The following is a 24,637-nucleotide window of genomic DNA, read 5'->3' as shown; positions in this document are numbered from 1 at the left end:
CTATCCATCCTTTGAGTTTGATCCGAGGCCAAGAAACTTCAGACAAGGCTGAATGTGCAAATAGGCATGTACCTAAAATACTATGAGCTTCAAGTGCTCCTAAAGTGTTTTTCTGATATTCCTAAGATAGATGCTGCAGTGATATTTAGAAAAGATAGTGCTTTCATCTGAAAGGGATTTCTTTTCCAAAGATCCAACCAACAGAAAGGTGGATACCAGCCTTAGAAGGGACTTCAAAGATTCTTCGGCTTCCCATAGAGCCTCCTTGACAGATATAATACTTAGCAAGTGAATTACAGTATCCTGTCTGGATTATCTGAAGAATGGAGCCTACCCTGACTTCTGGCCTTCTATTAAGAAAATTTTCCTAACGACCTTAATGGCAGATAACCCAATGAAAGTAATTTTCAGGTAGCACCATGGAATTCAGGTCCCTATCCAGATACAGTGTATGGCTTGTTCCCTGGAACAAAACAAAGAAATCCCAAATGTGGCTCTCTTTCCTCTTGGGTAAGATAGTGGCAGAAAGTGCTGCCAAATTGAAATAGTCCCTCTCCTTTCTATTTAATCCTCCTGCAGCAAAGGTCCATCTATCCATATGATATCTGTGCCAATCAAGTGTATGAGGCCAGCCATAAGACACTGTCTCCCAAATATCTGTTCTCTTGGTATTATGTATAGCAATCACCCCAGGATCAAGGTTTTTTTATCAGATATCTTCAGGCCTTTCTACTAAAAATATGGCACTGTTCTCTCGAACACATGCAGGATTGGATTCTGAGCCAAATATTGTTTTTTCTCAGATGGACAGTCCTAGAGAATATCCACGGGGGACTTCCCATATGCCTTACAGACCTGCAGGAACTCAATCAGTGTCAGTCAGCTGGGGTGGGAAGTGCATCTAAGCCACAGACCAACACATGATGCCTCAGACTCCAGGAAAAGGATCTACACAATCAAACTAGCTCTGCTAAGGTTCCAGAGCTATTCAGAGTATGACCTTGTTCTGTTCCAGTTTAATAGTATAAATCTTTGGCCTATCTGAACAACCAGGGAGAGGAAGGTGTTCAAATATCAGTATGGCATTGGGCAGAAAGGACCCTTTCTTCCTGAAGAGTGATGTGTATAACTGAACCAAGAGATGGGCTGGCTCAGCAGACACTTGTCTAATTATAGTGGTGCCTGTTTCAGAAAGTTTTCACTCTAATCTTGCAGATGTTTGACCTTGCTACAGTCAACCTATTTGCCAGTTACAAGAACGCATTGCAGGGAAGTTGATCCAGTGCCCATGGGGGCATATGCTCTTTCACACAGATATGGTTACAGCATCTGCTGTATTCATTCATGTCCTTTCCAATTGTAGTAAAGGCAATTCAGGATATCAGTTGAGAAGACACAAAGGTGACAATGCCAACTTCTCAACAGCACAGGAGATCGCATTTCTTTGATCTAATAGAATTGAAATTGGGAGCACCAATGCAACTACTAATGATCAGACATTCTTCTCCAAAGTCCATTCTTCCACCCAAGCCATCTATACAACTGACTGCATGGCTATTGAGGGGGAAGTATTGCTCTGTCTTTGAAAGTGATTGGATCTCTGCTGTCCTCCAGAACAACTTCTACACTAAAGGTTTACTCCTCCCTCTGAATCAGATTTCATGGCATTCTGGACTTCTTTGAAGAGTTGTCAGCCATAAGGAGCATGCAGATTGTAGGATTCCCTCTTTCTTTGGTGGATAATCCTCAGGTATTTGGATTTCTCAGAGCAAAATCTGTCTTTAAGTAGGATCTGGAACTGTGCCAGAAGATGGTGAGCTGCTCAACAAGGTGGACTTGCCCTCACTGTTACCTTTTGTGCTGTCCGTGATCTCATCCAGACAAGACTGTGAACAGGTGGCTTTATCCATTCAGAGACCACACTGTGGGTTCAGTGATGACCAGGTGGTGGTAAGAAATCCAGCATTGTTCTTGCCTAAGATGAATTCATCTTTTCATGCCTCACAAGAGACTGTTCTTATATTCTGTCCAAAGCCACAGCACCAGAGTGTGAAGATGTGGCATGCCATAGATGAGCAAAGAAAGCTAAAGACCTCTCAAGTGTACAGAATGAACAAGAAGTTTGGGCTTGTTGTTTATTGCCTTTCATCTGGAGTTCCAAGGGCTTAGAGTTTACAAACTATCCTTAGATGGGTAAGTATCTGTATCTCAGAGGCATACAAGGCATGAGGGTCTCCTGTTCCAGACGGAATCAGGTCACATTCGACAAGATCAGTGGCAGCCTCATGGGCAGAAGAGTTGTGCTTCCACCACAGACACCTGCAGGACAGCCAGTTGATCTCTGGCCAGCTAACACGTTTTAAACACTCTAAATGTATTTTCTATCCTCAGCAGAAGCCTTCTGGATCTAGAAGATGCTGCAGGTCCACTAATCCTGCCATTAAAATGATCAGTAATGCACTTAATCCATTTTGTTTTTCTTTATCCATCCTTACTTCATTGTTCATTGCTGTCTGCTGTCTCTATCTATGAGAACTGTGAAAAATGATGGGCTGCAGAATGGTAACTCTGTCACCCAGATACTTCATTTCTGCTAGTTATATCTCTCTCAATTCTACCCTTCTTGGATGTTTTCAATGGACAAAAATTTATTTTGATGGTTACTTTTGTAGACTGTAGCCTGCTGTACACAATTAACTGGTTGGCACTGAAGTTATAATATTCTATAACACCCACTTAATTGTATAACATATAACAACATTCTTTTGAGTTTTTACTTTTAAATTAATCATCTGGCTAGCATAAGCTGTGCTATAGCTTTGTGCTAGAAACTGAAGACAGGAAGGGAATAGCCCACATGTATCGGAATGGAAGGAAACTAGAAGGAAAGAACACATATGTATCAGAATTATGGGAGATATTATTAGCAGAGAAGTATCAGGTAAGAAATTTTACCTTTTTCTTCTAACCACCAAGGCTGTTTCTACACAGGCCACTTCCTTCGAAAGTGGTGTGGTAATACACAGCCCGAAATATAGAAATGGCCCAATAGTTTATTTTTATTAAAAATTTTCCCTTTTCCAGAGAAAACTTAGCTTATGTGCACATGTTAGTTTGAAAGAGATGGCTTAATAGATTGTAAGCTTGTTTATTTTTTGTTTTCTGAAAAGAGAATTTTGGTTTTCTGTGGGGTTTTAAATTAAACATTGAAAATTTGCTTGAGTTCTAACAGCATCTTTGGAGTTTAACTAGACATTTATTAAATCTTTTTGCTGATAAAATAGGCAGCTGCTTGAAGCAAAGGACAAATATCTAGATGCAGAAGGTAAAGTGAAGAATTTGAACAAGTTTATTAAATTGCTGGATCAAATAATGACGCAGAGGTACAAAATGTATCAGCAGTTCAGAAGGTGAGCATGATCTTCATTGCTGTATTAGTAGTGCAGATACCTGTGATGGAGCAGATGGAAGAACACTTGGCATAAAATTCTGTGTACTGGGGAAATTTAAAGATTTCTTAGGGCCACTCTGAACAAATTCTGTATTCAACACATTTAAAAAATCCTGTGTTAGCTCCTTATACCATATGTGATTTTTTTCCAGTTGTTTTAATTAACCATTCTCCTATTCTTGCCCCTCTAAGTACCCAGACAAATTAAATTGGGAATGGTATAACATAAATATTTTAAGAGTTGTATTTAATTACATCCTTTTTAAAAAAATCAAATTTTTGCAATACTTAAGTCCAAGAAAGAGTTCTATTTAATGGATGTTAACAGAAGGCTTTGCATATATGTTGTTCACCTTGCAAGTGGTATCTTTATTGCTGAAAGTTTAAAATATGCTAAATAGAAATAAAAATGCTATTAAATTCACACCTGAGGTTAGAATAATAGCTTCTAATTTTAAAGCCATATTTTCTAGCAAACCTTTCCAAGATGGTTGGGACATCAACTCATTGTTATCTAAGTGATTAGCCACATGGATTCCACTTTGGATGTGCTTATGCCCCATGAATGAGAGATTGTATCTTTTTGGTCTGCTGTATCAGTTGGGGATAAGACTGTGGATTAGATTCCCTAATGGCATAAAGGGCAGAACAAGCTCAGATATTCCTCAGTTCCTTTTTACCAACCAGTGCATTAAGGTAGAACCTCTGCAGCATTCATCTTCTTTACTGTGGCCTGCATTAGAGTAATTAATGGTCTTACTACTAGTTGTCAATTACTTTTTTATATAGAATGCCAGAGTTTTAAGGTTTTCTACAATTTTCACTTCCCTCTTGCTTTTCTTTGAGGGCACCCTCTTAAGAATTTTAGGCTTCCTGCCATCATTTCTTTTCAGGCAGAGATACATGTCTTGTTTCAGGGCAGGGATGGAGAGTTGCAGTTCCTCTGCAAGACTGGTTCATGGCTGTCATCCTTCAAGATGTATATTTACACACATCCATTCATCCAACTCTCAGCAAATAACTGTATAACCAATAAGGCATTCTACTCTTTGGACTTTCCACAGCACTATAGTAGTCACTAAGTGTGTGTTGTATGTGGCAGCTCACCTAAGGCATCAAGAACACCAGTCTGCTGCTAACTTAATGGCTGGCTGATTTCAGGCTGATCACTGTAATAAATGACCACTCAGTGCAATTACATCCTGTATATCTGCAGCTTCCCAGCTTTCTGAACACGTTTGCAGGTCAGTTTAGATGACTGTTCGCAGACAGTTATGAGAGGTCAGTTAAAGTACACCATCTTGTTTTGCAAGTGTAGAATTCCCAGTTGTAAAGCTGTTTGCCACCAAACCAAAACAAGTACCAAATTTTTTCCCAAAAAGATCATGATCCTGAGCGTTCTGTGAAAAATGAAGCAAGATGGAAGGATCGTAATGATAATTTTAGCATGGGCCTAGACTCTTCTGGTATTTGGATCTCTAGAATCTTTCTGCAATCTCCAATTACCTTTCCTCTTTAGTCTGACCGAACAATAATTAAATGCTGCACCTGAACCTAGCATTGCTTCATCTGACAGCTGAAATGCAGGGTGGTGCCAAAATATCTGCATATTGCTCTCCAAACTAGAGAATGTTTTCCCCTCATCTTTGGAAAGTTTTTCACATTATCACAGGTCTTGAACCAGGTCCTGCAAGGTTCATGGGAACAGCCTCTCTCCATGTATCAGCCTGCTGGCAGTAGTTTGTCTGGAACCCAAAAAACTTAGCCCTAGTGTGAGGCTCTACCCCAAGGTCTCATTGGCAGAGTTCCAGGGAGGCTGATTGGCCTGCAAGCACTATGAAAATATGGCAGCAGGAACAGGAAACTGTATAAATAATGGTCCTCAGTCCTGTTCTGTAGCTTGTGCCTTTTACTCCCTGCTGCTTCTGTAGCTTGATTTCTTGACCCTTGAATTGTGGTTTCTGATCTCCTGTTTGTCTGCTGCTACTGAACCTCTGGTGTCTTCCTGACCTTACTCTGGTTCCAGACTTCTGGTTCTGATTTTTGGGCTCTCTGGAAATGTAAAAATGTTTGTTTTTAATTAGCCAAAAAGAATTAGTGGTGTCTTTTCATAATTGAATCCTTATAAGCAAAAGTTAGCTGATGGGGAGATTTATAATCATATAACTGCTGGTTTCTCCAAGAAGTGACCTCTTGTGACATACTTGTGGATGAACAGTTTTCACTATAACCAAAATCCTCACTGGAGTATTTGTTGGCTTATTGAAAATGAGGGGCTCCATAAAACTGTTGTAGCAACTTTGATAAAACAGTTGGTACTGTGTCAAGGATCTTGTTCTTTGTGAAATCATTCAGCCAGCTGGGCCTCATGAGAGCTATCACTACTAATTGCAAAGATCCTATTCTTTGTTAAATTGTTCAGCTGGCTTTAAGAGGTCCTCTCCTGAAGCAAGAGGAGTGTTTTGCAGAAAATAGGATCTATGGCGAAGCAACTGAAAAGTTAATACACAAAAGCACTATTGAGTGTGAGAGTTTACATCCAATGCAAAACCACTAAAGTCAGCAATGAAATGTTAAAACCTCCAGCAGTTCATACTTTTTTCTTCTCTAGCCAAACTTCACTAGACAAAGTATTTCAACTTGAACTGTTCCCCAATAGCAATGTCAACATTCCAGCAAACCCTTTTCCAAATATTGAATGAATGTGTTTTCCCCAGAACTATGAACAATGGATAGTAGTAAGGTAAATCTGGAAAGTTGGTGCTGGATGGCTTGCATCCGTACTAAAGTAAAAATTAAATTATCGAGAATTTTAGTAATATGATGTATGTGTGTCTGTATAGAGGTGTTGAAGTGGGTATGTCCTTTTTGGTGTTTTAATTTATTTCTTGCTTTTGTGGTTCTATTGGATATATAATATGTGCAACTCTAATACATAGACTAAAGCTTTTATGTGTCAATATTACATTAAAATGAAGCAGTAAATGTTGATTTAAGATTTCATTCTTTCATTTTTTTAATGGAGATCTTGGGCTGTAAATCTCTTTACCATTTTGTGTATATTGTTTTTAATGATCATTGATCTGTTTGTTTGCAAAATTTATCTGAAAAGGTGTCTTACTTTACGTTGCAAGTGGTATTTTAACGTCCTACTACATCAGCGATCTTACTCGGGAAAAATGTGTTTTGACCACAAGAATGAAACACTTTCAATAACAGTAAGTTGCTTTGTATTTTCTTTAATACCTTCCCATAAACTGTGTTTGATATTAAACTTGTGTCACACACTTAGAAATTCTATTAAATTGCCTTTCTGTATTTCAGTTACTTGGAATTTACTAAAGCAGATTTTTGCATGGAAACAAAACACCTGGTTTCTCTCAACTTACTGTACTATTTCCTGTTCTCCATCTGAAGTCAATATCGTCTTTTGATGTCAAAGTTAGTGTGACTTGATTAACCTGTGAATGGATTAGGACAGTACAAGGGACTGAAGTAGATGACTTTTTCAGCTCCTGTCCAGTCCTACGATCCTATGACTTCAGATGCAGAAAAGGAGGGGAGAAGCAGATGAGCTATTACAGAAATAGATTTGTATGGTTAAATGTACATTTAATACAAAATTAAAATGTGAAATATGAAGATGTAGTAAATGTACAGTTAGTCAGCATTATTTCAGGTCTTCTAACTTTTCAAATTATGACTTGGAAAATGAAAACGAGAAGTCATGGTATATTAATTACAGGAGTATTCAATAAATGTCATCTGATATTTATAATTAGTAATTTTTCACTTGATATTATTTCACCTTAGTGTGGTTAGACTACCTAATTAGACTTCCATAAATTTTAGACCCTTGAACAGTTGAAGACCAATTATATTTAAAAAAAAACAAAAAACAAAAAAACAAAACGTGATCAGAAAGTTTTTCTCCAGGTGGGAGAAATAAGAGACAAGATACAAAACTTATAGCATTTCACACTCCTACAGCATACAATGTTACCTTAAAAATAAAGAGAAGAAAATATTATTGCTGCAGCTCAGATGCATCAAGTACCTCTTTTGGGTCCTTGTTTTGATTTCAGTACTGTTGACATGTTGTGGAGAGTGACTTGACTTCTAAATTGCCTTAAAAAGTAAAAACAAACAAATTTTAAAATATATTTTTGTTTAAAAAAGGTTGCCAGCAAACACACACATTTTGTTAATTATTTTTAATCAAAACAACTTTTTTTCTCCTGCACTTCAGAATACCAGTAAAAGGAAAACAGAGCCTACCACAAGGTGTCACTGTAATCCAAGTGACAAAGGAGTCTTTACCTTGTGTCATGTATTCATACAGATGGTCAATTCCTTGTTACGACACCACTAGTGATGTACAGATTGCACCTCTCAAATACATGGACCATGGATGTTGCTAGATGAGAGAGTACTGGGCTGGGGCTGTGTCTGCTGCAGGAACCCTGCCTGCTCTGCTGCAGCAGAGCCAGGAGCTGGAGCCCCTGCCTGCCTGGCAGCAAAGCGGGGCTGGGAGCAGGTAGCCCCCACCTTCCCTGTGGGCCCATGGGACTGAGCCAGGGGCAGTGGCTTGGTATCCCGTGGTAGCTGCAGGAAGCCTGGGTTGATATGGAATCCCAGTGGGAAGGAGGCTGGGGCCGCGGCAGCCTTAGTATCACAGAGGCTGGCTGGGTCCAGAAGCTCTGGATCTCCCCTCGGCTGTCAAGTTCTCTTCTTTGGGACTTATCAGGTCCTGACATGTTGGACAAGAGAGGTGCAACCTGTAGTTAGCTACTCTTAGAATCAAAGAGTATTAGGACTGGAAGGGACCTCGAGAGATCATCAAGTCCAGTTCCCTGCCCTCTTGGCAGGACCTTGCACTGTCTAGATCATCCCTGATAGGTGTCTGTCTAACCTGCCCTTAAAAATGCCCAAGAATGGAGACTCCACAACCTCCCTAGGTAATTTTATTCTATGTTTAACCACCCTGACAGGAAGTTTTTCTTAATGTCTAATCTAAAACTCCCTTGCTCTAGTTTAAGCCATTGCTCTTACTCCTGACCTCAGAGGCTAAGAAGAGCAATTTTTCTCCCTCGTGCTTGTAACCCTCTTTGAGATACTTGAAAACTGCTATCATGTTCCCTCTTAGTATTCTCTTTTCTAAACTAAATAACCCCAGTGCTTTCAGTCTTCCCTCATAGCTAATGTTCTCCAGACCTTTAATCATTCTTATTGCTCTTCTCTAGACCTCCAAATCTTTCTTGAAAAGTGGTGCCCAGAACTGGACACCGTACTCCAACTGAGGTCTAATCAGCACTGAGTAGAGTGGAAGAATGACTTCTTGTGTCTTGCTCACAACACTCCTGTTAATGCATCCCAGAATCACGTTTGCTTAATTTGAAACAGCATCACACTGACTCGTATTTAGGATGTTGTCCACTTCTGGGATCATTGATGTTTGACAGAAGCATAAGCACACTTATTGATGAGCTTAATTGTTATAAAGGTAGACAAACAACAAATCACAGGCTGAGTTACTCATTCCAATGAGGGTTGGTGAGCATTGGGCAGGTAAGTTTTTAATGGTTTTGCGCAGCTAGAATCTAGTTATCTGCGGTCATCTTACCTTGCTGTCCTCACTAAGGAAGGTCAACAGGAGAGTTTCTCTCATCAGCCTTCTTTACTTGTGCAATATCAAGGAGTATAAGGGTCAACGGCCAAACTCTGACAGTTGATTTTGTGCATCTCCACCAGGCGCATGAAATCAAAGCCCAGAATATTGACCCTGAGAGGGTTGTACTTCTGTGCAATGTAGACATGGCCTTAAATCTGTTTTTATGTTTGGGTGAAGCAGGGACAGTTGATTTAGAACTACTCCTTAAAAATTTCATTGAGATACATACATATTGAAATATACAAAATTAGTGTGTTTCTACAGGGTATATAAGATATAGTGGTTTTCATGTTAATGTTTAATATTTGAAAACTTAAATCTTCTATTAAAATTGGCACTTGTAATTTTGCAAGATTAGTTTGCTTCTTTTCCAGGTATTCATCATGAGCTACTAATTATATGAATGTCTTAAATTCATTTGAGGTCCAGCCTGGAGATATCAACAAGGCTGCTCTAAATGACATGAGATCTCTATCAGGAGGTGAACGTTCCTTTTCAACAGTTTGTTTCATTCTTTCTCTGTGGTCCATTGCTGAATCGCCTTTCAGATGCTTGGATGAATTTGATGTCTACATGGTAAGTATAAATTGAAAACACATCTTCCAATGTTGGTGAATAAACTGCCAACGTAATTAAGCAGAGCTCATTGGAAAGTTAAGATTATAGTAATTTATTTTGATTGGGAACTTACATTTTTCTTCCATGATGGTATTTAGAGAATACATTAACTTAGTCTCTCTGGTTTTCTAAGTTGGTAATTGGAAATAAGGAACATGTCTATGTAAGTCTGACTACTTCAAAATATAAGTTGAATTCATGAACAATCTCAGAAATATAAATTCCGTATAACTTGCTTTTCTGGATCTTAACATTTTTCCTGGTCCGTAACTGTCTGATAACATCACTGAGTTTTTTCTCAGTGATTTGCCAAGAGAAACTTCTAGCTCATCCCCTTGGTTCATCAGGGTACAATTTTGCCTTTGCTGGTCGAACAAGTATAGTAGTTTAGCTCAGTGTCAGGTAGGTTGACATCTCTCTCCATACTTATACACCAGAATTCTTCCAAAACTAAAAAACACAGATGATTTAATATCAAAATACTAATATAAATGCCTACCTTTTAACTAAACTTGATTTTATAGAACATATAATTAGGAAAACCCTATACAGCACCTTCATATTAAATGATTCTTTTGTGGAAATAAAGCAGTCTGCTTTATAGTGTGTTCAGCTTGACAGTGGAGAACCAAATGGTTACTATTCATATTTCCTTTGTTGTAGCTGATGACCTCTGTGCTCAGTTTATGATCATGGATGTTTGTGGTTTCAGGGCCTTGTATGCTAGATGCATTGTATGCATTTGTTTTACAAAATATAAATCTGCACAGGGAAGGTATGGATACTCTGGGCTATGTTCACCTCAGACATAAATGCCAACTTCCTACTTGGTTTGGGTTTATTGTCATATAACTCATATGTTCTTTGAACCTTGTTCTTATTCCACAGTCTCGCTTGGGATTATTCAGAGGCTTAAAAACAAATCTAGAAAATTCTAGTGAGAAACTTATATTGAGAGAACTTGCATGGTGAAGTGATATGGATAACGAATACCACAGTGTGTGCCTTACAATACAGTCTTTAATTTCACTGTCCTATTCTGGTTTTCAAATACAGTATATATGCACATTTTTCAATAAGTTTCTGTAGTCCACTAGTGTAATTGACAGCAATGAGACAGGTTTTGTTGGCGTTTTAAAATAGAATCATAGAACACAAGACCTGGAAGGGACTTTGAGAGTCCATTGGGTCCTGTTACCTGCCCTCATGCCAAAAAGCACTGTTCAGATCAGTGGTTCTCAACCTTTACTGCAGCCTGCACCGCTTTGGTTCTCAAAACATGTTTTTGCACCCCTTATCGAAAATCAAATATGTTCTCATACCCCTTATCAAAAGTCAAAAATGGAGATAGAGGGGGCCTGTACACTCTTAAATCATATTAAATATATGCAAAATAGTTTTGTTATTACTTACGACAAATAGTACAGCAGGCATGCAAAAGTAAGGAAGCACTACCCAGAGATGTTGCAGAGTTTTGCTGTGGAAGTAAACTGTAACTGATGCGCTGTTAGTGGCTAACTGAATTCATACAGAGGTTTGATGAAACAAAGTAGTTGTACTTATGTGCCTGTGCTTAATTTGTGTTTTTGATAATTTACCTTCTTAAAAATTTCTGGCATGTCTCTCATCCCCAGAAAGGGCATCATGCACCCCCAGTGGTGTGTGCACCCCAGGTTAAGAACCAGTGATCTAGACCATTCCTTATAGATGTCGTGTGTCTGTCTTGCTTTTAAATATCTCCAGTGATAGAGATTCCACAACACCCCCCACTAGGTAATTTATTCAAGTGTTTAACCACCCTAACAGTTAAGAAGCTTTTTCTAATATCCAACCTAAACCTCCCTTGCTGAAGTTTAAGCCCATTGCTCCTTGTCCTATCCTCAGAGACCAAGGATAGCTTATAGCTCATGTTCTCTAGATCTTAAATCATTCTTGTTGTTCTTCTCTGGAACTTCTCCAGTTTCTTCATCTTTTTTTGAAATCTGGTACCTAGAACGTTATTCATTGTACGCCTTGTCTATAAGTGACTGCCAAGCAAACATACGTTGAGTAGTGCATGATAGCATAGGGTGCTATGCATGCATCCAAAATGGTAGAATAAGGTATGAGATATTAAGATAGATACAGGATTGTCTACTTGAAGGTGGTATCATAATACGCATATGCAAAGAGAGAGTGTTTATGACAGGTGCACAATCTCTGTTCACTTCCTGAATTTTAGTGCTTTCTGTAACCTTCATGTTCTCTTGATGTAGATTTTTTAAATGGAATTTCAGTGTTTTAGTTATTTAACTAATAGTGCTAGCAAAATTATCTCAATTTAGTTTGTATGGATGTTTATATTAATTGTCTATACAGCAGTGCTAGACAACAAAAATATATTGTAAATATCAGTAACTGATCGATTGTCTGTTCTTAGGACATGGTTAATAGAAGAATTTCAATGGACATGATGCTCAAGATGGCAGATTCTCAGCGTCATCGACAATTTATTTTGCTCACACCTCAAAGCATGAGGTAATCTTTTTTTATTCAAGTTTTTAGCTTAATAAGTGTGCTAGAAATGTTTGATATGTAAGAAAGAGGGCAGTACACTATTTACAGTATATACGCCTAGAATATCAGCATCAAAAGTATTCTTAAATGGCCACCCTGATGATTTGGGGATTTTAAGTAACAGTTCATAACCCTTCCCTACTCTGCTTTCCTTCAAAGATTTCAAGATACTATGGTCTTTCTTATTTATGGTGTATCTTCACTATGAGATAGGGTGTGGTTCCCAGCTCAGATTGGCATACATGAACCTTAACCTGAGCCAGTACTCTAAAAATAGCTGTATAGCTATGGAGATATGAATAGCCGTAGTGGTGACACTAGCTGCTCTCAGTACAAACACTACCTGAACCTCAAGGGTATGTAGTTGAGCTGTCTGTACTACTGCAGCTATACTACTACTTTAGCATGCAAGCCCAAATGAGACCTAGCACTTGTATGTCTACACACGCTGGAATCAACCCCCCTACCCCATTCCCAGTGCTTGTAATGTAGATGTCGCTTTAGTGCAGGAGTCTGCAACTGAAATAGCGAGAACAGATTTTTTTTTTCAAATTGAGTTACAAAATCAGTACTTGAAGAGCTGCATTGCACGTGAATGAGACAGTCCTTCATAAATAACTTCAAACTGTTATTTTTGTCACCCCTGTTTTAAGAACAGCACACACAATTGTTTATCAGTTAGAAAGTTGTTATGCCCATCTCCAGGCTTTAACTTCCTCAACCCCCAGATCTGTTCTCCTATCCCCAAGCTTTACCCCACTTCCCACAAGCCTCCCCCTGACCTCAGGCTTAACTCCTTCAGCCCCAGGATTTACCTGCCTCAGCTGACAAGCTGCATGCTGCTGCTCGTCAATGGTCCCCACCTTCCCTATGCTGCTCCCCCACCCCCGCTCCCTCTTTCTGCGTGCGGCTGCGCAGGTCCAGCAGGGCAGGCTCGGCTCCCTCTCCCTCTAGCTCTCCTGCAGGCTGACTTCCCCCCCATGTGGGGCAGCTTCCTGCCCTTCCAGCTTCCTCTTCTGGGGCTCCCTCACCCAGCTGCAGCTGACTGCTGAGCAGCTTTGGAGGTGGCGGCGGCTGCTGCTGCTGGTGCTTAAGCGGAATTTAGATTTTTTGTTTAAGCAGCAGCCGCCTCCAGAGCCACAAGAGGAGTCAGCGACAGCACATTCAGAGCAGCACGTGGCTTCTTGAATAGCTGCATGTGGCTTCGGAGCTGCAGGTTGCTGACCCACGCCTAGTGTCTTGGCTATGCTGCATCTCTGATTTATTTCCTGTGTTACACTCTCCTCTGTATGCTCCAGAACAAACTGTTTCAAGAGGTTATTTGCTTAACATAGCAAGCTTTCTGCAAACTATTTTACAGGAAACCATTTCATCTGGAGTACTCTATTGGTCTTTAATTTTTAGTAGGTTCTGTTGCTTTTCTAATCTCTCACAACATACTGACTTGCTCACTGATTCAGAAGCAGCTATTGCATCCCTACTAATATTGATATTAGGGACTGGGTTTTGTAGGTACATTGTGTTCTTAGAAATTGTCCTTTGATAGCCAGTACAAGTATAGTATTTTTCCACTTTAGTAACCAGCTTCTTCCCTATAGTTTGATGCCTGATTATTATTACATAAGAACATAAGAATGGCCATACTGGGTCAGACCAAAGGTCCATCCAGCCCAGCATCCCATCTGCTGACGGTGGCCAATGCCAGGTGCCCCAGAGAAGGAGAACAGAAGACAATGATCAAGTGATTTATCTCCTGCCATCCATCTCCTGCCCTTGTTCTGAAGGCTAGGGCACCATACTTTATCCCTGGCTAATAGCCATTTATGGACCTAACCTGCAAAAATTTATCAAGCTCTTTTTTAAACCCTAATAGAGTCCTGGCCTTCACAGCCTCCTCGGGCAAGGAGTTGCACGGGTTGACTGTGCGCTGTGTGAAGAAAAATTTCCTTTTATTAGTTTTGAACCTACTACTCATCAATTTCATTTGGTGTCCCCTAGTTCTTGTATTATGGGAAAAGGTAAATAATTTTTCTATATTCACTTTCTCCACACCATTCATGATTTTATATACCTCTATCATATCGCCCCTCAATCGCCTCTTTTCCAAACTGAAAAGTCCCAGTCTCTCTAGCCTCTCCCCATATGGGACCCGTTCCAAGCCCCTAATCATCTTAGTCGCCCTTTTCCGAACCTTTTCTAATGCCAATATATCTTTTTTGAGGTGAGGAGACCACATCTGCACGCAGTACTCAAGGTGTGGGCGTACCATAGTTTTATATAGGGGAAGTATGATATCTTTTGTCTTATTATCGATCCCTTTTTTAAGAATTCCTAACATCCTATTTGCCTTACTAACTGCCGCTGCACACTGCGTGGATGTCTTCAGAGAACTATCCACTATAACTCCAAGATCCCTTTCCTGATCTGTCGTAGCTGAATTTGACCCCATCATGTAGTACGTGTAATTTGGGTTATTTTTTCCAACATGCATTACCTTACACTTACCCACATTAAATTTCATTTGCCATTTTGCTGCCCAATCACTCAGTTTGCTGAGATCTTTTTGTAGTTCTTCACAATCCCTTTTGGTTTTGACTGTCCTGAACAACTTGGTGTCATCTGCAAACTTTGCCACCTCATTGCTTACCTCATTTTCTAGATCATTGATGAACAAGTTGAACAGGATCGGTCCCAGGACTGACCCCTGGGGAACACCACTAGTTACCCTCCTCCATTGTGAAAATTTCCCATTTATTCCCACCCTTTGTTTTCTGTCTTTTAACCAATTCCCGATCCATGAAAGGATCTTTCCTCCTATCCCATGACCACCTAATTTACATAAAAGCCTTTGGTGTGGGACCGTGTCAAAGGCTTTCTGGAAATCTAGGTATATTATGTCCACTGGGTGCCCCTTGTCCGCATGTTTATTAAACCCTTCAAAGAATTCTAATAGATTAGTTAGACACAACTTCCCTCTGCAGAAACCATGCTGACTTTTGCCCAACAATTCGTGCTCTTCTACATGCCTTGCAATTTTATTCTTTACTAGTGTTTCTACTAATTTGCCTGGTACTGATGTTAAACTTATCGGTCTATAATTGCCAGGGTCTCCTCTAGAGCCTTTTTTAAATATTGGCGTTATATTGGCCGTCTTCCAGTCATTTGGTACCAAAGTGGATTTAAAGGATAGGTTACAAACCACTGTTAATAACTCCGCAATTTCACATTTGAGTTCTTTCAGAACCCTTGGGTGAATGCCGTCTGGTCCTGGAGACTTGTTACTATTCAGCTTATCAATTAACTCCAAAACCTCCTCTAATGTCACTTCAATCTGAGTGAGTTCCTCAGATTTGTCACCTAAAAAGGCTGGCTCAGATTTAGGAACCTCTGTAACATCCTCAGCCGTGAAGACTGAAGCAAAGAAATCATTTAATCGCTCCGCAATGGCACTGTCTTCCTTGATCGCTCCTTTTATATCTTTATCGTCCAAGGGCCCCACTGCTTTTTTAGCAGGCTTCCTGCTTCTAATGTATTTAAAAAACATTCTACTATCGTTTTTTGAATTTTTGGCTAGCTGTTCCTCAAAATCTTTTTTGGCTTTTCTTATTACATTATGACACTTAATTTGGGAGTGTTTATGTTCCTTTCTATTTTCCTCACTGGGATTTGACTTCCACTTTTTAAAAGCTGCCCTTTTCTCTCTCACTGCCTTTTTAACATGGCTGTTTAGCCATGGTGGTTCTTTGTTAGGTCTCTTACTGTGTTTTTTTTATTTGGGGTATACATTTAAGTTGGGCCTCTAGTATGGTGTCTTTAAACAGTTTCCATGCAGCTTCCAGGGATTTTAGTTTAATTACTCTACCTTTTAGTTTCTGTTTAACTAGCTTCCTCATTTTAGTGTAATTCCCCTTTTTGAAATTAAATGCCAGAGTGTTTGACCGCTGCGGTGTTCTTCCCAACACAGGAATATTAAAAGTTATTATATTGTGGTCACTATTTCCAAGCAGTCCAGTAACAGTTACCTCTTGGACCAGATCCTGCGTTCCAGTCAAGACTAGATCGAGAATTGACTCTCCCCTTGTGGGTTCCTGTACTAGCTGCTCCAAGAAGCAGTCATTTAAGGCATCAAGAAATTCAATCTCTGACTCCCGTCCTGAGGTGACATGCACCCAATCAATATGGGGATAATTGAAATCTCCTATTATTACTGTGTTTTTTATTTTGGTAGCCTCTCTAATCTCCCTTAACATTTCAGCATCACTATCACTGTCCTGGTTAGGTGGTCGGTAATATATTCCTAATGCCATATTCATATTAGAGGAATGAATTGTTATCCATAATGATTCTATGGAACATTTTGATTCCTTTAGGATTTTTGCTTCATTTGATTCTATATTATCCTTCACATATAGTACCACTCCGCCACCCGCACGACCTGTTCTGTCTTTCCGATATAATTTATATCCCGGTATGATAGTGTCCCACTGATTGTCCTCATTCCACCATGTTTCTGAGATGCCTGTTATGTCAACTTCCTCCTTTGATATGAGGTACTCCAGTTCACCCATCTTATTAGACAGACTCCTAGCATTAGTGTAAAAGCACGTTAAAAAACTACCACTATTTATATGTCCGCCTTTCACAGACGCGTTGGATTTTTTATATGCGATTGTTTCACATCTGATCTTGCCCATATATTATTTCCCCCGTTCCCTATCTGACTAACTTCTAGGGAATCCCTATCTATGGAGCCTCGTGTAAGAGAAGTCTCCGTCCGATCCAGGTGCTCCCCCGCACCAATCGGCTTTCCCCCACCTCTTAGTTTAAAAACTGCTCTACGACCTTTTTCATGTTTAATGCCAGCAGTCTAGATCCACCTTGATTTAGGTGGAGCCCATCATTCCTGTATAGGCTCCCCCTACCCCAAAAGTGTCCCCAGTTTCTAATAAATTAATAATTATAAAATAAAATATTAATATTAATATATTAGTGTGCCACCAAGTCTCAGAAATGCTGTTATGCCTAAGTGAATCAATAGGGTGGCTTTTCAGTGGCTGTTGTATCTCTGCCTCTGAGGATCCATAGGTTTGAGCTTGATTTTTCCTTAAACACCTTGTAGTTCTTTTTGAACTATTAGAGCATCCTCCTGGCTTCTTCCTAATGAGGGTAGGTTGATTACAAGCTCCTTCTCCTTTGGTGGTTACTACTCACACTGGTGTGAGTAAACATGTCTGAACCAAGAGGACCTGTCTTGGTGCTTAGCTCTTTTGCAAGGACCCAAGATGGGTGCAGAATGCTGCTTGCACCATCTCCCCTTAATATATATGTATCAATGTGAGGCAACACACAGTCTGTCCCTAAAGATGAGGATAATATACTTGGGTCATCAGAAAATTAGTCATTAAATATATACTAGACATGGTTACTTTTTTTCCAAAGCAGGATTTTTTTTTTTTAAACAGAGAATAGGCTATCATGAAATACAATTGACATCAGTCTTAGTGTCTGTCACTCTGAATTATGTGAGCAGAAATAAACGTTAAGTAGCTGTGGGGGGGTGGGGGGAAGGAATGTTTTTTATCATAAGAATGTGCTGAGGTGGAATATAGATCAGGTTTGTTATAGATGTATTAAGATAATCTGTTAAGTATTTGGTTAGGGTTTGTGTGGGAGGGTGGTTAAAAGATGTGTAGTATGTAAGAAGGCAGTTTAAGTTCCCAACAAACTCAGGTCAAGATAATAAAAAGGCACTGACACTAATAACTTTTTTGGAATATGGAATGTAAACATGCATTTCTAATATACATTAATTCTGATGCTAAAATATTCAGTGATATAGTGTACAATAGTTTTATTTGAATTTAGTGACAAACTATTTAATACACTGCCTTCAAGAAGTCACCAGAAGATACAGATGGTATTAAAGCCTTTGCATTGACCCTTACCTCTTACAAATGCTTTGATATTAATCTAGAAGCAGAATACAATCATATTCTGTCACAATATTTTTAAAAAGCTGGTGTCTTTCCATATAATTTATGGAGCCGTGTTTAGTTAGGAATGTAGGAATGTGTCATTTGAGTCTATTATTCTAGGTATATGGTTTCATGTATTTAACAAAATGTAAAATTAGACTTCATAATACTTCACTTGATATATATGCATTTAATTGCAGCATTAATATGGATGAACACTAATATAATGGAAACCAAAGTACAAAGAAAGTACAATAAGGTATTTTGTAGAACAAGCTCTTGCCCACAGTTTAAATCTTGTATCCTGCATGCGCGCATGACTGCACTTAGGTTAAGTGTGAGTGGCTGCAACATCAGGGTCTAAAGTAAATTTAAACAGTAAACAGAATTTGACAAGTAATTCTACTTCTCTTAGCATTTATACTTTCACTTTTAAAATTCCATTTGCATAATTTATGCAATCTGGTGTTTAAAGATTTTGGTCTGGAATAAAAATATGAGTTCTGGCATAAAATATGTTTTATGTGAACCAAGTACTGGTGTGTCAAATTGGCAGAAACATTAACTCATTCATAAAGGGAATTATTTAGGCTGTGAGTTTTGTTTTGTTTTTTTTTCCCCCAGTTCTCTTCCTACAAGTAGCCTTATTCGGATCCTCCGAATGCAAGACCCTGAAAGAGGACAAACTACACTAAATTTTCAACATGGAGATCAAGAAGAGGAAGAAGATTAAATTAATAAATACCTTTGACACGTTTAAATGCTATCTTAAATATTCAGGGCTTTATAGTGTAAATATACATAATTTATATGTCTGTAAGCTTACTAATTCATGGTGTGGCAGTGTGCGTTGTGTGGGTAGGATTTCTACAGCATACTATGTTGCATGCTAATTGGGCTGCATATACCCTGCTGGTGCACTAAAATTGTTCTAATGAGCTTCATTCCGCAGCCTGTGTACATAAACCCTTAGTTCCTTCTTAATGCGGATGAACAGAATTTAATTACAGGATATTTCTGGTAGAGGAGAAAGCTCCTTTATATTTTTAGCGAGACTGAGTTTTTTGTAAAGAAAATGTAAATGAAGTGTATAATTCTGGTAAAACTACAGTTTAGCTTATAAAAATCCAGTTTGGGTCACTGGAAAAAATTAAATGTTTGTTTTGATTAACTTTCCTTTTTAACTGCCACATACTGGAGATTAAGACATAAAATATGCACTTTTGGCTTTTCTGAAAATTGAAATGTATTTTATAGAATTATGCTGGAGAAATATCAGTTTTGAAGGAGCTTTTTAAAATTATTTAAGTAGTAATTTGTTTATATATATGTTTCAAAATAAAAATTGTCCAAGTACATTTAAATTCTGCTGGGCTTATATTTTTCAACACTGTTCAAGAAGATTTTAAGATGTTATGTAAAATACACTCAATTTTCAAGAATGGATTTTACTACTCTGTGTGGCTAGGGAAAGATCACTGTGCTATCATGCAGTATCTGATTTGTGTTTAATATATTAGCAGTGTTTACACATTTAACTGTAGAAATATTTTTGCCTTGATATTTTTAAGAACAGAGCCATTTAACAAAACAAAAGATTTTGAAATTTGTGCGCAGTTCCTTTAAAAGTTGTCTTCCCTCCCGCTGTTATATAATGTTAGTGCTATTATTAGGTAATATGTTCAAATGTAAACTTTGCATTGCATAATGTCAGAAATATCCATTCCAAAAAATCTACTATTATAGGTGCTAGCTTTTGCCTGCCAATAGAGGTGTGGGAGAACTGAGGTGAGAGGGTGAGAGAACAGAGTGAGGGTCGCTGGCTGAGCATGCACAGAGTAAGCATACTCTGTACGAGCATACTCTGTACAAGCTAAGAAGCAAATTGAGGTAGTGTGTCATGACCTTTTATGAACCCCGATGTGTTACCTCTGACTACATAAGTATTTATCATCCTTTTAATCTTAGCGAGTTTTGTGCTACTATTTACATACTTTGTTGTTACTAAAGAAAGGGAGAAAAAGTTAAATTAATTGATCTGAGGTCTGAGTTTTCTGAACCAAGCAACTTGTTGCCCGCGTGGGAGAAAACAAGCTGCTCCTAACTTCCAGTATGTGTTAACACTTTTACTGTATTTGTCAATCAGTTTAAACATGCATGTTCAGTTTTCCAATGGAACTAGAGTTGCTATAACAAGATTCTTAACTAAAGATTCTCATGACTAAGATGTGCAGAATTTGTTGGTAAAATGATCTTTGACTAGAAAACTACCTTCTCACTCTTTCCAAGTGGTTTTTTTATACACCATTTGAAACTCTTGGGGTATCAAAATAATAAAGCTAGCAACTGTTGCCTTTTAGGAAGTTAGATCCATGATCTTATTTAAATAAAAGAATGTACAGGTTGAACTTTGGTAATATAGACTTCCCTGATTCAGGACCATCTGTGACCCCATGGATGCTGTAGGGCTGGGGCACTTGCATGGAAAAAAACAGTGGGCTGGGGCCTAGGAACATTGCAAGACTAAGAAAGAACAGAGCTGCAGCAGCCAGGGCAGCAGAGCCCTGGTACACCAGGGGCCAGAGGACAGAGCAGTGATGTCCCAGGGCCAAAAGGGGCTGTCAGTGGGAACTGGGTAACCCCACCGCCCTAGGGGCTGACAGTCAGAGCATGAAATCTCGGGCACCCCAGGAGCCAGAGCAGGGGACCACCGGTGCCCTGGGGGCTGGAGCAGTGTACCCTCAATGGTCTGGCATTGTTCTCCCTGGTTTGGCAAACTCCCTGGTTCAGGACTGTTTGGGTCATGAGGGTTCTGGGCTGGAAAGTTCAGCCTGTGAAATGTCTCGTTCAGGCACAAGCATATCTAACAATTTAGAGCTTTAGTAAAACGGAACAGAAAAGAAACAAGCATCTTTGCTCCCGCTCCTACCCGTTGCCAGTACAAGAATAGGAAACACTTGAAGGCATAGCACACTGATAGGTTGGTGATGGTCACCAGTACAAAACCCTGGGGTAGGAGACATGATGAGATGTTTTTAAATGATATTTGCTATGTAATGTGCAAAAATCTGTAAACTAAATACATGTATAACATGTTTACTCAAATGGATATCCGGATTAAGATACATGTACAATAGTATGTATAGTGAATGTCAGTTTATTTCTGTCTGCTTTTGTACAGTAGTTCTAACCTTGCATGCAGATATGTTATACAATGATCTTACTGCTTCACTTTTGCTATTGTACAATGTAGACTGAGGTGCTGATTTAAAAATAAGAAAGTTTTAATAGCTTTTGATCACAGATAATAGGGGGAAGACTGCTTTTCTTTATCTAATTGGATTTTTTAGTTTATTCCAGGTAAACACTCTGATTCCTTGAAAATTTAAAGCTGTTAAGAGCTTTCCTGCAACTCAGTTTTAAAATTCATCCATACAGCCTGCATATTTTTGAAATTATTCTTGAGCCATAGAAACTCTTTCAAAGAAGCACCTGTTTTAATGCTGTTTTATTTCTTTTCAAGACAAGTTTTAAATTTGTCTATAAAAAGCTTCCTTTTTATTTTACTTCTTAAATTACTTCAACAGTCAACATTTTCTTCTGCTTCTGGAAGGTTAGAGTTTCCCTTTGGACTTAAGAACATAAGAACGGCCATACCGGGTCAGACCAAAGGTCTATCTAGCCCAGTATCCTGTCTGCCGACAGTAGCCAATGCCTGGTGCCTCAGAGGAGGTGAACCAAAGACAATGATCAAGAGATTTGTCTCCTGCCATCCACCTCCCGCCTTCGACAAAAGGCTCGGCACCATACCTTACCCCTTGCTAATAGCCATCTATGGACCTGACCTCCAAATATTTATCGAGCTCTTTTTTAAACTCTGTTAGAGTCCTGGCCTTCATAGTGTCCTCTGGTAAAGAGTCACAGGTTGACTGTGCGCTGTGTGAAGAAAACTTTATTTTATTAGTTTTGAACCTGCTACCCATTAATTTCATTTGGTGTCCTCTAGTTCTTATATTATGGGAACAAGTAAATAACTTTTCTGTATTCACTTTCTCCGCACTATTCATGATTTTATATACCTCTATTATATCGCCCCTCAGTCTCCTCTTTTCTAGACTGAAAAGTCCCAGTCTCTCTAGCCTCTCCTCATGTGGGACCCGTTCCAAGCCCTTAATCATTTTAGTTGCCCTTCTCTGAACCTTTTCTAATGCCAATATGTCTGTTTTGAGGTGAGGAGACCACATCTGCATGCAGTACTCAAGATGTGGGCGTACCATAGTTTATATAGGGTAAGTAAGATATTCTTTGTCTTATTTTGTATCCCTTTTTAAATTATTCCTAACATCCTATTTGCTTTACTGACTGCCGCTGCACACTGCATGGATGTTTTCAGAGAACTATCCACTATAATTCCAAGATCCCTTTCCTGATCTGTTGTAGCTAAATTTGCCCCCATCATATTATATGTATAATTGGGGTTATTTTTCCCGATGTGCATTACCTTACACTTACCCACATTAAATTTCATTTGTCATTTTGCTGCCCAATCACTCAGTTTGCTGAGATCTTTTTGAAGTTCTTCACAGTCTGCTTTGGTTTAGACTATCCTGAACAGTTTGGTGTCATCCGCAAACTTTGCCACCTCACTGTTTACCCCTTCTTTAGATCATTGACGAATAAGTTGAACAAGATTTGTCCCAGGACTGACCCCTGGGCAACGCAACTAGTTACCCCCTTCCATTGTGAAAATTTACCATTTATTCCTACCCTTTGTTTCCTGTCTTTTAACCAGTTCCCAATCCATGAAAGGATCTTTCCTCCTATCCCATGACCACCTAATTTACATAAGAGCCTTTGGTGAGGGACCGTGTCAAAGGCTTTCTGGAAATCTAAGTATACTATGTCTACTGGATCCCCCTGGTCCTCATGCTTGTTAACCCCTTCAAAGAACTCTAATAGATTAATAAGGCGTGACTTCCCTTTACAGAAACCATGTTGACTTTTGCTCAACAAATCATGTTCCTCTACGTGTCTGACAATTTTATTCTTTACTATTGTTTCTACTGATTTGCCCGGTACTGACGTTAGACTTACCAGTCTATAATTGCTAGGGTCTTCTTTAGAGCCTTTTTAAATATTGGTGTTATATTAGCTGTCTTCCAATCATTGGGTACCGAAGCTGATTTAAAGGATAGGTTACAAACCACCGTTAATAGTTCCGCAATTTCACATTTGAGTTCTTTCAGAATCCTTGGGTGAATACCATCCGGTCCCGGAAACTTGTGACTTTCTAGCCTATCAATTAGTTCCAAAACCACCTCTAATGATACTTCAATCTGGGACAGTTCCTCAGATTTGTCACCCATAAAGGACGGCTCAGATTTGAGAATCTCTCTAACATCCTCAGCCATGAAGACTGAAGCAAAGAAATCATTTAGTTTTTCTGCAATGGCATTATCTTCCTTGATTGCTCCTTTTATGTCTCTATTGTCCAGGGGCCCCACTGCTTTGTTAGCAGGCTTCCTGTTTCTAATGTACTTAAAAAACATTTTACTATTGTTTTTTGAATTTGTTGCCAACTGTTCCTCAAAATCTTTTTTGGCTTTTCTTATAACATTTTTACATTTAATTTGGCAGTGTTTATGTTCCTTTCTATTTTGATTGCTAGGATTTGACTTCCACTTTTTAAAAGATGCCTTTTTATCTCTCACTGCCTCTTCTACATGGTTGTTAAGCCATGGTGGCTCTTTTTTAGGTCTCTTACTGTGTTTTTTAATTTGGGGTATACATTTAAGTTGGGCCTCTAATATGGTATCTTTGAAAAGTTTCCACGCAGCTTGCAGGGATTTTACTCTAGTTACTCTACCTTTTAATTTCTGCTTAACTAACCTCCTCATTTTTGTGTAATTCCCCTTTTTGAAATGAAATACCAGAGTGTTGGACTGATGCGGTGTTCTTCCCAACACAGGAATATTAAATGGTGTTATGTTATGGTCACTATTTCCAAGCGGTCCTGTAACCTCTTGGACCAGATCCTGTGTTCCACTCAGTACTAAATCAAGAATTGCCTCTCCCCTTGTGGGTTCCTGTACCAGCTGATCCAAGAAGCAGTCATTTAAGGCATCAAGAAATTTTCTGTCTGAATCCCTTCCTGAGGTGACATGTACTCAGTCGATATGAGGATAACTGAACTCCCCCATTATTACTGAGTTTTTTATTTTGATAGCCTCTTTAATCTCCCTTAGCATTTCAGCATCACGATCATTGTCCTGGTCATATGGTCGATAATATATCCCTAGTGCTATATTCCCATCAGAGGAAGGAATTGCTATCCATAGTGATTCTATGGAACATTTTGATTTATTT

The 24,637-nt window shown here is 39.0% G+C and overlaps 1 protein-coding gene across 9 annotated transcripts in view; it reads left to right on the top strand.

Annotated features, from left to right (window-relative positions):
* The window catches only part of SMC6 (structural maintenance of chromosomes 6), an 83,180-nt gene extending 62,395 nt beyond the window's left edge, over positions 1-20,785 (top strand). For 5 of the 9 annotated variants that reach the window (XM_074991292.1, XM_074991293.1, XM_074991295.1 and 2 more), the window contains exons 23-27: positions 3,285-3,410; positions 6,564-6,669; positions 9,546-9,698; positions 12,160-12,257; positions 18,896-20,785. In XM_074991292.1, the coding sequence (XP_074847393.1) occupies positions 3,285-3,410; positions 6,564-6,669; positions 9,546-9,698; positions 12,160-12,257; positions 18,896-19,004 (592 nt within the window). In that variant the 3' untranslated portion in view covers positions 19,005-20,785. Of the gene's footprint in view, positions 1-3,284; positions 3,414-6,563; positions 6,670-9,545; positions 9,699-12,159; positions 12,258-18,471; positions 18,844-18,895 lie in introns of those variants that run through there. The other 4 variants (XM_074991296.1, XM_074991297.1, XR_012645126.1 and 1 more) reach the window with 4 other exon arrangements.
* The last annotated feature ends 3,852 nt before the right edge of the window (positions 20,786-24,637 follow it).

Source organism: Carettochelys insculpta, chromosome 3 (assembly GCF_033958435.1).
Source record: "Carettochelys insculpta isolate YL-2023 chromosome 3, ASM3395843v1, whole genome shotgun sequence".
NCBI classification, from domain to species: domain Eukaryota; kingdom Metazoa; phylum Chordata; order Testudines; family Carettochelyidae; genus Carettochelys; species Carettochelys insculpta.
This window is presented reverse-complemented; position numbering and strand designations above follow the sequence as displayed.